The sequence below is a fragment of the Mya arenaria genome, chromosome 1, assembly GCF_026914265.1.
Source record: "Mya arenaria isolate MELC-2E11 chromosome 1, ASM2691426v1".
Classification (NCBI taxonomy): domain Eukaryota; kingdom Metazoa; phylum Mollusca; class Bivalvia; order Myida; family Myidae; genus Mya; species Mya arenaria.
In genome coordinates this window covers 11,109,154-11,123,925 of record NC_069122.1, presented here as the reverse complement: position 1 = coordinate 11,123,925, position 14,772 = coordinate 11,109,154, and the positions used below count along the sequence as shown (strand labels likewise).

Genomic DNA, 14,772 nt, shown 5'->3' with positions numbered 1-14,772 from the left:
AAACCTTTAACTTCTTACTAAATAATGCATTTAACCGTAACCATACATTTAATAGCTGAAAACGTAGAAGTATTAAATGACTGTAGGGTCCTCAAAGATTTACAGTGATCATTTTTCAACTACAATGAACTCCGCACCTTTATTTCAATTTAAACACGGAATCCTTCATAAGAACCATTGTTTAAGTTATTTATTCATCCTTTTTGGTAAATTAAAACAAGTGTATTAATTGTGGTACACCTTATTTGGGAGAAAGAGTGCATTTTTAATCAAGTTGAGAAATTTCCTTGGGTTATAATTTGGAATAATAAAAGCATAAAAACCCCCATTAAATTTAAGTTTCCTTTCAAGTTATATTTAATTTGTTTTTTTAGGGATTTGTTTTCAAGTCTGCCCGAGTGCATTCCTTGGTACTCGAATACTTTACAACCATAAGTATGGAGTAAAAATCTGAGATAATCACTCAATACTCTAATTATGCACATATTACTTTAATAAAATTGTTTATTTAAGGAGGGGGGTTTGGGAATGAATTGCTAGATTTTTTTTATCCCCAACCCCCATCTATTCTCCGCTGCCCCTTCAATTTGATTTACTCAAATAAAAAGGTTATATTGGGGTCCATTACTGTCAGGGAACAGCGTTTATTCATTGTAACCAGCCGATGTCAATGTAAACATTCATATGTAAAAAAGGAAAATAATTGTTAAGCTTGTGTTCGTGGTTCGTATAGAAACACATGTATATGGTCCATTATGCAATAAGAAAGAGCATGGACACATATTCAACAGTGAAACAGTCATCTAAGAACAATAAAAAATAAAATGTTACCCCCTGTTGCCATAAAATTTATAAAAAAAAATGAATGAAAATCTAGCATATATTTGCTCAATGGATCCTCAGGATAAAACAATGAATATGGGGCTTATCACAGGTGCTCGTCACATTGCCTGGAAACAGTAAAATATATTTTTATTATTAATATTTTTTTATTTTTAGCTCGACTATTCAAAGAATATGGAGAGCTATACTACTCACCCAAGCGTTGGCGTCACACCTTGGTTAAGGTTTTGCATGCAAGCACACATAGGTTAATATCTCACCAACTACTTGAGGTATTGCATTGAGACTTTATACAATGGTACTCAACCATCCAACCTACTTAACTAACAAAGTTAGAAAACTCTAGTTCGCATTTAATGCAAATAAAAGGCCTCTATTATTCGACTTAGAAATTCTGGTTAAGGTTTTGCGTGCAAGCACACATAGGTTAATATCTCAGCAACTACTTAAGGTATTGCATTGAGACTATATACAATGGTACTCAACTATCCAGCCTACTTAATTAACCAAGTTAGATAACTCTAGTTTGCATTTAATGCAAATAATTGCCCTTTATTATTCATCTTAGAAATTCTGGTTAAGGTTTTGGGTGAAAGCACACATAGGTTAATATCACAGCAACTACTTGAGGTATTGCATTAAGACTTGATACAATGGTACTCAACCATACAACCTACTTAATTAACCAAGTTAGATAACTCTAGTTTGCAATAAATTCAAGTAATGGCCCCTTTTTTTGACATAGAAATTCTGGTTACGGTTTTGTATGTAACCATTTTTAAGTCAATACATCAGCGAATACATCATGTATTTTATTGAAACTTTACACACACGCTCCAAACCATTTAACCTTCTTCTTTAATCAAGTAAGATAGCTCTATCTTTCATATTATATAGTTTTTGCCCCTTTATTATGGGACTTAGAAATTCTGGTTAAGGTCTTGCATGTTAGCACACATAGAAGTTAGATAACTGTATTTTGCAAATAATGGCCCTTTATTATTAGACTTAAAAATTCTGGTTAAAATTTTGCATGTAATCACTTTTATGTTAATGTCTCAGCACTGAGTGATGATGATCATGTATTGCAGTGAAATCTAATCTAACAGTGATCCATGCATGTTTCGCCAAAACTTTTAAATCCTTACATTGAAAACCGGCAGAATAGTCGAGCGCGCTGTCTCTGTGACAGCTCTTGTGTTTTTTTTAATATTTATATGTTTTTGGTCAAGATAGTGAATATATGTCATTTAAAAAATATTCCACAATTTTTCATGAAAAAAGTTAGTATATATATATAAATATAAATATTTTTACCCCAAAAAATAAAAAAAATAAAAATATATATATTAAAAATAAAATAAAATAAAAAATGTATTACTGTATCCAGGCAATGTGACGAGCACCTGTGGGGCTTTTATGCAAAGCAAAATAAATTGGTTTATAATAATTGCTAATTAAATGGAATTATAACTTTAAATAACTTGCCTTTTAAAGCTGCACTCTCACAGATTTAACGTTTTGGCAACTTTTGTTTTGGTCTCAGAATGAGTCAATTTTTGTGAAAATCCATGGAAACCAGTCATATAAGACTGCTGACAAAAAATCAAAGATTTTTATTTAAGTTAAAAAATTGATGTTTTATGCATTTTCTTAAACCGATAGTAATGGCACACATGCACAAAATCAAATTTAAGATACAACCGATTGTAACGGTTTAAGCCATAAAACATTAATTTTCGAACGGAAATATGAAAATCTGCGTCCAGATCTTTTATCAGCAATCTTTTATCATTGGTTTGCAGATATTTACGCAAAAATTTGCTCTTTCCAAAACAAAAAATATAAAAGTTGTAAAGACGGTAAATCTGTGAGAGTGCAGCTTTAAGTGTTGTAATGTGATACATGTATATATAATATTACATGGAATAAGTGAAAAAGACTAAAAAAAAAGTGTAAAAATGATTTAAAACAATAAATTTGTACAATTAAAATGGTAATTTAAGGAATGAATTATAAAGCCAAAATGTTATCATAAGCTGACATGATAATCATAGAACAAAGATTGATTTAAACTTTGTTACACCAATATATTATAGATTATCATTATTTGTAAATCCCTTAACCAACAGAGCTACCGAGATATCCAATAATTGACAGGTAAATCGGATATTACTATTTACATTTAAATGACTTTTCAGTGTCATTTCTAATACTTCTCTTGTCCAGTTTATACATTAAATAATCTGGTATACTGTAATGTTATTATGGTTTAATTTATCAGTATAAGAATTGAGTGAAAATTGATTAAACCAGTCGTTTTAATATAATAGGGCTGTCCAAATATCTGCTGTCAAAATTAAGATATCGACTTTTAATTTTATCAGTATCTTTTGTTATTCACTTAATTTTATCAGACCGAAAGCTTATTCTAAACTCAATAAACATAGGTAGAAGTAAATTGATGTTAGTTTGAAATTGTCTGATAATGATTATTGAGAAGAAACACATTGATATTAGAACAATTTGTTTGCAAACTTCTTTCATATCTAAATGGACAAACTTTCATATTGACCTAAGAGGCAGTAAAATTATGTAATAATCCATGTAAGAAGTTGCTATCTGCACCAGCTGGTCAAGTGTTGAGCGCTGCTGTTTTAGCTAAGGCCTTAAAAAACAAAATTTGGTTCGGGTTACTTGAGCTGTACCTACGAAATAGGCACCGACCCTATAGTTTTTAGCTCGACTATTCAAAGAATAAGGAGAGATATTCTAGTCCATTGACATATGGCTTTGAAACTTTGCACACTTGTACAACATCATGCCCCCAACATGTACACAGGAGGCGGTACCTCTATCAAGCATTTTGACAAAATTATGCCCCTTTTTCTACTTAGAATTTATGTTTAAGTTTTTGTACCACCTCAAATATTTTCAAAGTCCATTGTCATCTGGCATTGAAACTTTGCACACTTGTTCACCATCATGCCCCCAACATGTACAAAGGAGGAGGTAACTCTATCAAGCCTTTGACAGAATTATGCCCCTTTTTCGACTTAGAATTTATGTTAAAGTTTGCGTACCAACTCAGATAATTTCAAATTCCATCGATATATGGCTTTGAAACTTTGCACACTTGTTCACAATCATGATCTCAACCTGTGTACAGGAGGAGGTCACTGTATCAAGCTTTTTTACAATATTATGCCCCTTTTTTACTTAGAACTTACGTTAAAGTTTGCGTACTACCTCAGATATTTTCAAAGTCCATTGACATATGCCTTTCAAACTTTGCACACTTGTTCACCATCATGATCCAAACCTGTGAGACTTTATACAATAGTATTCAACCACCCAGCCTAATTGAATAACCAAGTTAGATAACTGTATTTTGCAAATAATGGCCCTTTATTATTAGACTTAAAAATTCTGGTTAAAATTTTGCATGTTACCAAATTTATGTTAATATCTCAGCACATCATGTATTGCATTGAAATCTAATCTAACAGTGATCCACGCATGTTTCGCCAAAACTTTTCAATCCTTACACTGAAAATCGGCGGAATAGTCGAGCGCACTTATCATTACGATTATCACAATTAACCATTTTTCATTTATGAAACTTATCATTACAATTATCACAATAAATCATTTTTCATTTATGAAAATTCACTCTCTGTGACAGCTCTTGTTATAGTCAGTTGTTAAAAAAATAATAATAAGTGTGTGATTTCAAAAATATTATGTAGTTAAAAACCTTTAAAGCTTTATACAGGCCCCAATTTCTCGAAATTTCTTAAGTCTCTTATAACAGGATTAAGCTAAACCCATTTTTTTTGTCTTTCAAAATTTTGTGTTGTATATACTCCTTTAAATGTTTTTATACTTAAGATAGAAATTATCATTACGATTATCACAATAAACCATTTTTCATTTATGAAAATTCACTATAAGTATGTTTTTTGGCTGATTGAAATAAGCAGCTTAAGCCTGTTACACTTAAGAAGTTTCGAGAAATTGGGGCCAGATTATTACTTCAACACCATTCTCAAAAGGATGAGAATGACATTCTTTTATAAAGCCTAAAATAAAGGGAAAAAAAGCCTACCTTCCCTGCATGTTTTTGAAATGGATGTAACCCTAACCAAACCATTTTTTTTTTTTTTTTGGCCTAATAAATCCTGGTTCTGCCACTGATCTTTACATGCAGCACAGAATTAGCATATTGTGATCAATGGATATTATAAATGCTTTTCATTATACAAGCCCAAAATATGCCAATTCGAGAAAAAATAATCGCTTTACATGGAAAATTGGGTAATTTACAGTTAACAAGCTTTTCTGTAGTCTACATGAATGAAGAAATTATTAAAAAAATAAGTCTCTTCCCTTTCAAATGACCTGAAATTGCTGAAATATCAATTTGTGTGAGTATAAATAATAATCTATTGCAACAAATCTATCATGACAGTTAATATAGCATACGCATCTCTGAATGTGATAAAAAAAACAATTTCTGAATTTAATAATCCCAAAACTTTAAATCACGCAATTCATTAGGATGTTGAATGAACCGTTACAGGTAAAAAAACTTCCACATTATTATTTTTTACATTTGATTGGGATTTTCTTCTTCAGATTGGGAATTATATCATATCTTTTGCTGGTGGAATGGGTCCAATAGTCTGACCCTGGCCAACTATAGAAAAAGGCCTGAAGCCTCTTTAAAGTGATTTCATTATGTGCTGGTCAATGAATTTTGTTATCCAATAAAATCAAAAAAATATTTTCCTCCTATAATAAAGATCACTAGATGCATAATGATTTTGAATAGAAAATAAGGGGTCGAATACTGTTAATCTAGTGATGTTCCCTGAGGCCTTACATGTGCATACTAGATTTGTGTTATAATTTAAGGTTTTCCAACCCTAATAATGTTAAGTAGGACTTGAACACCTTAATCTAGTAATCGATCTATTAACCCTTACATGTATACAGGTTAGAGCCATTATTAGCTCGAATCAAAGAAGACCGGACAGCAATTTTGTGTCCTGAAATCGATAATATCGATAAAGACACCCTCAATTATGGGGGAACCGGCTCATATTCCATTGGGTGGTTCTGGTGGAGCCTTCACTTCGCCTGGAAAGGGATTCCGCAACGGGAGGCTGAGCGTAGAAAGTCCTTGACTGATCCAATACGGTAGTCAACATAGAATTTTTGTTGGCTGTGGCGCTTGGAAGGACTCATCTTTCATTTGATTATTTAATCACCAAGTTGAGAAATCTTTTTAGATTCTTCATTTTTTGGTTCATAACTTGTTCAAGAAAAAAAAACGCACACCCATATTTTTTGGGGGTAATTTATGTTTTTAACTAAATGAATGTGGTACATTTAAGTTTGGTGCCATTTGCCTGATTTTCGACCTCCTTACACAGAAACTAAATGTTTGTGATTAAAAAAATTCAGGAGCTTTCAAAAAATAAGGAGAATCTAAAAAGATTTTTCTCTCGTTTAAGAGGTTATACCAGCGTGAATGTATGGTCTACCAAGTGTTAATGATTACAGTTTTATATTTAGGTTTTTTTCTTACCCTATTTCTATATAGGTCTTTAACTATCAATACTGACACTTTTGGCAGACCTATCACTCACACTTTTGTTTTGGGATTCACACACTTGATATAAGAAATTTATAAAATCATCCATCAAAAACTGGTTTACTTAGAAAGTAAGTTTGGTAAAGCCTATTCTACTTTTGTGCTAGCGTTTATATACGTACATGTATATATATATATTAATATATATAAATTATATGTATAACCATCCTTCCCATTGTATCTCATATATATTGTAAGAAAATGTCCAAGTCCTTGTATTTATAATATTTATTCCATTAAAATACTGTCTCAAAATCAGTAAAACTTTTACTCCAATACTTGCTTTTTATAATGCTTGCTTATGAGCAAATTATTTGTTTCTAGACTATTACTTTGTCAAATTATTAGTATCTTTGTTAACTATTAATCTTTTTCAAACAATCATCATGTATACAGAGAAATAATTACCCTCCTACATTTTTAACTGCACCCTTTCTTTTTTCATTTCTACCTTCACTCCTTTATTTTCATCAAACAGCAATGAAAGGTACTTTTTTTCAGCGATTTCAAGTGAACAGGGCAAGATCACAGAGCAGTAGTGGAAGGTTTTGAATCTTTCTGCTTCAAGGAAATACAACAGAAAATATCAATAATGTCCAAAAGGTTGTAACTTAACAAAAAATTTCTTTGTCATAGGATTGAGCCCATTTTGGCGCGAATAAAGGAAGATCGAAGAAACGTGCTGTGCCCTATAATTGATGCGATTTCTGATCAAACACTCGAATTTTCTGGAAATGGTGGCTATCAGCCAGGCGGTTTCACATGGAGTCTCCATTTTACTTGGGAAGATATCCCTGAGTCGTCAAAAACGGGCCGTAAATACACAGACCCACTTAGGTATACTAATATATGTAATTTGCGAAAAATGTGGGGTGTGATAAAATTTGTTATTGATATCATGTTAATCTTGGGGTCACAACTGCTATAGAAATAATACTATTTTAATTAGAGGAACTACCTGAAATATATTAAATAGAGGAACTACCTGAAATAATAGTTGTTTTATAGAATTGCTCACAGATTATTTTAAAATTTGTTTATAATAAACATATACATGATAGAATATAAACAATGATGTCACCACAGACTCACAGATGATTCTACCAATAGCATTGCTTGAAAAACTGACCCATTTTCCTGACACTTTCCATTGGTCCAAGCCAAAAATGTCCACTAGAAAAATGTTTACCAGCTAAATCAATAGTGTGAATCTTCATAGTTGGATTGCTAGTGTTTCAGTAAGTAATGGTATAGTCTAAATATGGTATTTACGCAACAGCTACCATGTACTGGTGAGAAGACTAGCCAGTTAGCCAGGTTTATAGGTATTATAAGTTGGCATTGGGGATCCTCTTTCTTCTTCTTCTTAACCGATTTATTTTATTTTACAACGATCGTGAAACAAGTTATTAACAACATTATATTAATCACTCTCATTGGCATGATTTATGCGAGAGTGTGATATTGTGTTGTGGAGGAAACCAGTGTACCGGGAGGAAACCCACTTGTCCAGCTTGGTGACCACAAACCAAACTCACATGTGCCCAGGCTGGGAATAGAACCCAGATCGCCTAGGTGAAAAGCGAGCGCTTTAACCACAGCGTTTAATCCAGACAACCCCTTTCTACATTACCATTGTTCCAAAAATTACCATTAATCGGGTTAGTTCAAAATTTCAATATATATTTTATAATATATATATATATATATATATATATATATATATATATATATACATATAACTTTATATGACCTTTTTTCTAATTTCAAACATAAACAAGATTAAGCATTCTTAAAATAACTATGTCACACATATAGTTATATAACTAGCCCTTATTTCTCGAAACTCTTTCAGTTGCTTATTTTATTCAGCCAAATTAATTACATAATTTAATGTTGATTTTGATAAATGAAAAATGTTTATTGTGATTTTTATATCCTACAGAAAATCCCTATATATATGTAAAAACTAAAAGAAAAAAGTAGTATACATTACGCTAATTAAAGGAAGATAAAAATATTAAGCTTAACTTAATCCTAGCTGTCGAGAAATTTGGACCTTAGGCCCCAATATCACACAAATACTTAGTCAAATCTCAATTTTGATCTCAAGATATTTTTACACATAACATTAAAAGTTTTAAAAAAGCATACAATTCTACGGTTTTAAAAAGCACATTTTTCTTGATTTTGTTTTGTCAAGATATCAATGAAAACATTTTCTACAACAAAAAATGTAATTGAGTACAACTCATTGTTTTTTTACCTGTTACTTGAGTAGATTCTTTTGCTCTAGAATTAGATTTATTGACAACAGTTTTTATCAACACATTCTATTAAAAAAAAATCTCTTTTTTAAAATGAGTGAAACATGCAAGTGTCTGAATTGTATTATGATTGACTGTGGTTAAATGTGTTGAGATCAAGATTTTCCTGAAGAAAAACTATTTTCAAGATTATTTGGGCCGAACCTCTGCTTTAAAGGGACTAGACACCAGATGATAAAATTGCAAGAAAAAAAGAGGATTATCAAAGACTTAAATAAAATTGACATCGTTGTGTACAATGCATTGCATCTTACCTTCTGATGTATCATATGGCTTACAACACATGCATCTTTGCAGATTTTGCGCATTTTCCAGTTAAAAATTTGTTGTCTGCCACATAAATCCCAAGTATGAAATTAACATCAACATATTATCTGTCCTCATAAACAGAAATGATTTAAACTGGGAAACCTTTATGTGCTATATCAACAGGGAAACACAGATAAGACAGCAACATGATTTTTGTGTTCATTATTTCAACCATGTAAAGGGCTGTTATAATTTATCGGCCTCTTACCAGCTGGCATTGACAATATATCTAGCCCTGAATTCACATAACTGGGATTTCCAATGCCGGTACAAATAAAAGATGAATTTCGAGCTATTGTTTGTACCGGAGGATTAGCTTGGGAAAACCAGAATATGTATAATTCTGGGCTAAAACTATTCTAGGCTTGTTTTGAAGAAATACTGTATTTGCTGATTTTTAAACCATATGGTGTCTTGTCCCTTTAAGCATCAATACTGGTGGTGATTCTCACTTCAATGTTATATAATTTTACAAAGTATATATCACTGACTTATAAAATGTTAAATGTAGTTTTCAGTTTTTTCCTCTATGAATTGCTGCAAAAAGCACCATGTATCTTTCATTGCTGTTTCTTTTGTTTGGTTTTGCTTTGCTAGAATGTATTTCATATATTTAACATAATGGGCAGATTGTTCAGAACTTTGTTAAAAGTAACAATGTTAATTAAACGGGTACAGCCAAAAGACGTCTCGAAAATTGTTAGATATACTACAGATCACTCATGTACACATCAAAGTTCAAGAGCAATAAACATTTGAAAGTTAACAATGATGATGTTAACCACATTGTTAACTTTATCAAACATCTGAACACTCTGCCCAATATAACACTTAAGGCTATTGTTCAGTTTTTAAATATCTTAAGCTGGAATTGTTATGGGCATTTTTTAATCCCTGTCATATATGGCTCTTTGCTTAATCAGTTTCTGGTATTACTACTGTTTTCAAAAATATTTGGTACTTCAAGCTTTTGTAGCATTGCAAAAGTGTCAGTGACATTGTTCATTCTACTTTGATTTACAACTCCATGTTACGGAAATAATTGCTTGTAATTGGTGTATAAATATAACATGACAAATTTGGATGGCTAGACTCTGCACTCTAAAAGATATTTGCATGTGCCACTTTATATGATTTTATATATAAGAGTCCAAAACAGGCAAATCTTGGAATGCCAAAGCTCCAAGGTGAATTTAAAACTCAAAACCAGTTTGAAATGTTAAGTCTGACTTTGCAAAATTGCAATGTTTAAATCTAATAAGTGTGTCTGAAGTTTATTTGCGAACAGTAGAAATTACAGTAATCTGTTAAAAACCTATATTTTGACGGCCTTCTACAGTGCAAAAGTTAGTTCGAAGGACCATGCAAGACATAAATGTTTAAAAATATCATTTTTTTATAAAAGTTTGATGTTCAATATTTATAGCAAGCATAATACATTATTTACAGAAATGTCTTTTACGAAAATTATGATGTTTTTCTGTCAAAATAGTAAGGACTACCTGATTTACAAAGTATATCTGCAAGACTGTGTTGATTGGGTAGTTTGGAGAATTTTGACACAAAAGTATAATAATGTTGTCGACAGTACGTTTTTCGAAAATTACATGCTTTTTTAACCAAAGTCGGATAAAATCTCATACCGTTAAATTTGCACAACTCCTTATTACCCATAGACATGTTGCAAAGCATTTTTGTTCTGCACCTCAAAAAGATTGTTCCTTAGAACCTAGTTAAACATGAACTTTTCAAACATTTAAAATTTTAGCCTTCCCCACCCACTTTTGCATAGTGGAAGGCCCTTAAACATGAGTTTACATGTGATGTAAGAAAAGTAAGGCATACCAAACAAAAAATTTATTTCTGTTTTCCCGACCTACACTGATTTTTTGCACCCGACCCAAACTTTTTGATTGGCAGTAGACATGGGAAAGACTCTTCTTAATGTACCAACACAAAATGGTAATGGTTGGGGAGTAAAAAATAATTTTCAGATGCATTTGTTTCTAAGGTCTAAAAAAAGACAGTTTGTTTCTGGTTAAATGCCCCAAAAGGTTTGGGTCGAAAGTTTGTTTTGGGGGCCTGATTAATTTTTTGTACAAATATGCTCAAAATCCATTCTGAGTATGGGTTCTTCTTAACATTATCTTCATCTGATTCAAATTTTATGATAAATGTATAACTGATACTTGAAAGTAATGATAAATGTGTGTACCTATATATTTAACAAAGATTTATAAAAAATATGTTTTAGCAGTTTAACTGTTATAAGCTTACCAAATATAGAAAAATAAATATATATGGATTTGTTATTAATTGTATGCATTATTAGTTCTATTTAATAATCTTAAGATCTGGTACAAATATTCTATAGAATGTTGATAAAAAACAATGATCTAGGTAAACTGGTTCCTACCCAGGAAAGAGAATCAGAAATTATCGATATTAGCTCATTGCTGTTTTCACAATCAGTCAACAACAATTAAGTATAAACTAATTAATATAAAACTTAAAAACATTGTTCCAATTCTCTCTAGATCTCCGACAATGGCAGGCGGATTGTTTGCTGCTGACAGGAAGTACTTTTTTGAGATAGGCGCGTATGATGAGGGCATGGATGTATGGGGTGGAGAAAACCTTGAAATATCGTTCAGGGTGAGTGCTGTCAGAATTATATTGTGTTGCGCAAGACTCTGTCTTAGTCTTACGATACAAAATAAGCTTGTTTTTGGTTACCTATGGTTCTGTTATTTAATCAAAGACATTGGGGGTTGTTTTATGAGCGTACATCAAAGTATTGCAACATGATGTTGATGATGATGACAATGACGATGATGATGATGACGACGACGACAATGATGATGTTAAGGATGATGATAATTAATAATGATTATAATAATATTAATAATAATAATGGTAATGATAATGATAATAATAATATAATGATAACAATTATAAGAATCATAATCATAGTAATAATAATGATTTAATTTGAAGAAAGTAACACAGTAAAACAAAAGCATTACATTTTATGCAAACACAACTCGAGTCTTATTTTCAATTTGAAGATAAAGATGTTTATTTGAATATGCGGCGAATGTCAGATTTACCAATACAAAAAAGACATAATGTTATATTTCCCCAAAAACTGGTTTGTTTCAAAATATATCTCACAGCCAAAAATAAAAGAAAAATGGATGCAAGGCTAACAAGAATAAAAGAAAAATGGATCCTATTATGAGCTTGTTTATACAATGGCCTAAATTTTGCTTATATTGGTCGTATCTTACGATTCAACCCTCCTTTTATGTCAGCTCACCTGTTACCTTAAACTTGTTTATTTTCTTTCAACAATCAATGATAATAATACGGTAATACGGGGAGGTGGGGGGGGGTGTTTAACAACATTCTAAAATGGTCCGTTAGGAGTGATTCAGAACATTTGGATGAGTGAGGGAAAGCTAGAGTTTATTCTTTGTATCCAGTCATCTTAATTCCTTAAACTTACCAACTTATTGTTTGTGTCTTTAAAGACATGTTAAAGCTGCACTGTCACAGATATACCGTTTTGACAACTTTTTTTTATTTTTTGTCTTGGAATGAGCCAATTTTTGCGAAAGTGCATTGAAACCAGTTATATAACACTGCTGACAAAATTAGATTGCAGATTTTTATATTTAAGTTCAAAAATTTATGTTTTGTGCATTTTTCTTAAACCATTAGAAACAGTTTGAGCCATAAAACATTAATTTTCGAACAGAAATATGAAAATCTGTGATCTGATCTTTTGTCAGCAATCTTTAATCATTGGTTTGCAAAGATTTGCTCTTTCCAACACAAAAAATAAAAAAGTTGTAAAAACGGTATATCTGTGACAGTGCAGCTTTCAGTGGTGGGTAACGTTATTATCTTTTAAATCAATCAATTGTGTTACAGGTTTGGATGTGTGGTGGAAAGTTGGAGTTTATTCCCTGTTCCCGTGTTGGACATATATTTAGATCGAGTCATCCTTACACATTCCCTGGTAACTATGACTTCAAACAAAGATATGTTAATATCTCTATTTCTCCCACCTCAGATAAGCAGATCCAAAAATTTAACCATGCTAAGCGTGTTTTGCGGAACCTTGTTTTCCCAAAACACCCTACTCTCGGGTTGGGATTAACCTTTCTTACACTCTCGGCCATGGAAGATACTTATAATCTCTATTACCTTTTCTGTGGTCCTATAAAAGGAATTTTAAGTTTTTCATAGCCTTGGTGTATGTGTTGTCATAGCCTTGGTGTTGGCGTTGTCATAGCCTTGGCGTTGTTGTAGCCTTGGTGTTGGCGTTGTCATAGCCTTGCGCTGTGTGTTGTCATAGCCTTGGTGTTGGCGTTGTCATAGCCTTGGCGTTGTCATAGCCTTGGAGTTGGCGGTGTCATAGCCTGTGTGTTGGCGTTGTCATAGCCTGTGTGTTGGCGTTGTCATAGCCTTGGTGTTGGCGTTGTCATAGCCTTGGTGTTGGCATTGTCATAGCCTTGGCGTTGTTGTAGCCTTTGTGTTGGCGTTGTCATAGCCTTGGTGTTGTTGTAGCCTTGGTGTTGGCGTTGTCATAGCCTTGGTGTTGTCATAGCCTTGGTGTTGGCGTTGTCATAGCCTTGGCGTTGTTGTAGCCTTGGTGCTGGCGTTGTCATAGCCTTGGCATTGTTGTAGCCTTGGTGTTGGCATTGTCATAACCTTGGCGTTATTGTAGCCTTAGTGTTGGCGTTGTCATAGCCATGTTGAAGCCTTTGTGCTGGCGTTGTCATAGCCTTGGCGTTGTTGTAGCCTTTGTGTTGGTGTTGTCATAGCCTTGGCATTGTTGTACCTTGGTGTTGGCGTTGTCATAGCCTTGCGTTGTCATTGTCATTCATAAACTTTAACCTTGCAAAAAAAAGATATCCTTGCAAAACATAAACAAATGTTAAAAGTGACAGGGCAGGGCAGTGCAGGACAAGGCAGTGAAAAGGGAAGAGCTGTTTTGGGGCATATTTAATTATTATTTAGATGGAATATTGATCAAAGTAGACTAGCATAAAGCATCCATTTAACGCTGACTTGTGAGTATGTGTATTAGATAGTAGCTATAACTCAACATATGATTTATAAAACAGGTAATAAAGATACCCATGGGATCAACTCCATGAGACTTGCTGAAGTTTGGATGGATGAATACAAGCGGCTGTTCTACATGCATCGAAGAGACCTATCAGTTAGTTTATCTATCAAATTAAACTCTCAAAATTGAAACAAGTACTGGTTTACCTTATATGTTGGCATATGGTAGGGGAAGAGTTTAAGAGTAACTTCAACTGTAAAATATTTCCTTTATGCCGTATGAATGTAGTAAGGGCATGCCTGCAAATTCCATGAAGCCCGCGCTTCTACAGCATAAAAGCAAGAAAAAATGTGATCAAAACTTATAATTACATTTTAAACAATTATTCATCATGAATTAAAATTAGCATTATCTTTTACAATTGAATATTTGTTTGTAGAGATATATAACCGACAACATACGATTGTATAAAAGAAAAGGTGATTTTATTAACTTCTTATAATCATTGGTTAAATGATGTCGCGTTAATCCAATGGGAGTGAAATAAACAATGA

At 32.4% G+C, this 14,772-nt stretch overlaps 1 protein-coding gene across 2 annotated transcripts in view; it reads left to right on the top strand.

Moving 5' to 3' along the window:
* LOC128232115 (probable N-acetylgalactosaminyltransferase 9) overlaps positions 1-14,772 on the top strand; it is a 33,354-nt gene that overhangs the window by 6,377 nt on the left and 12,205 nt on the right. The window contains exons 4-7 of one of the 2 annotated variants that reach the window (XM_052945494.1): positions 7,139-7,339; positions 11,676-11,793; positions 13,075-13,162; positions 14,274-14,371. In XM_052945494.1, coding sequence (XP_052801454.1) covers positions 7,139-7,339; positions 11,676-11,793; positions 13,075-13,162; positions 14,274-14,371 — 505 coding nt within the window. Of the gene's footprint in view, positions 1-5,841; positions 6,046-7,138; positions 7,340-11,675; positions 11,794-13,074; positions 13,163-14,273; positions 14,372-14,772 lie in introns of both variants that reach the window. The other variant, XM_052945484.1, reaches the window with a different exon arrangement.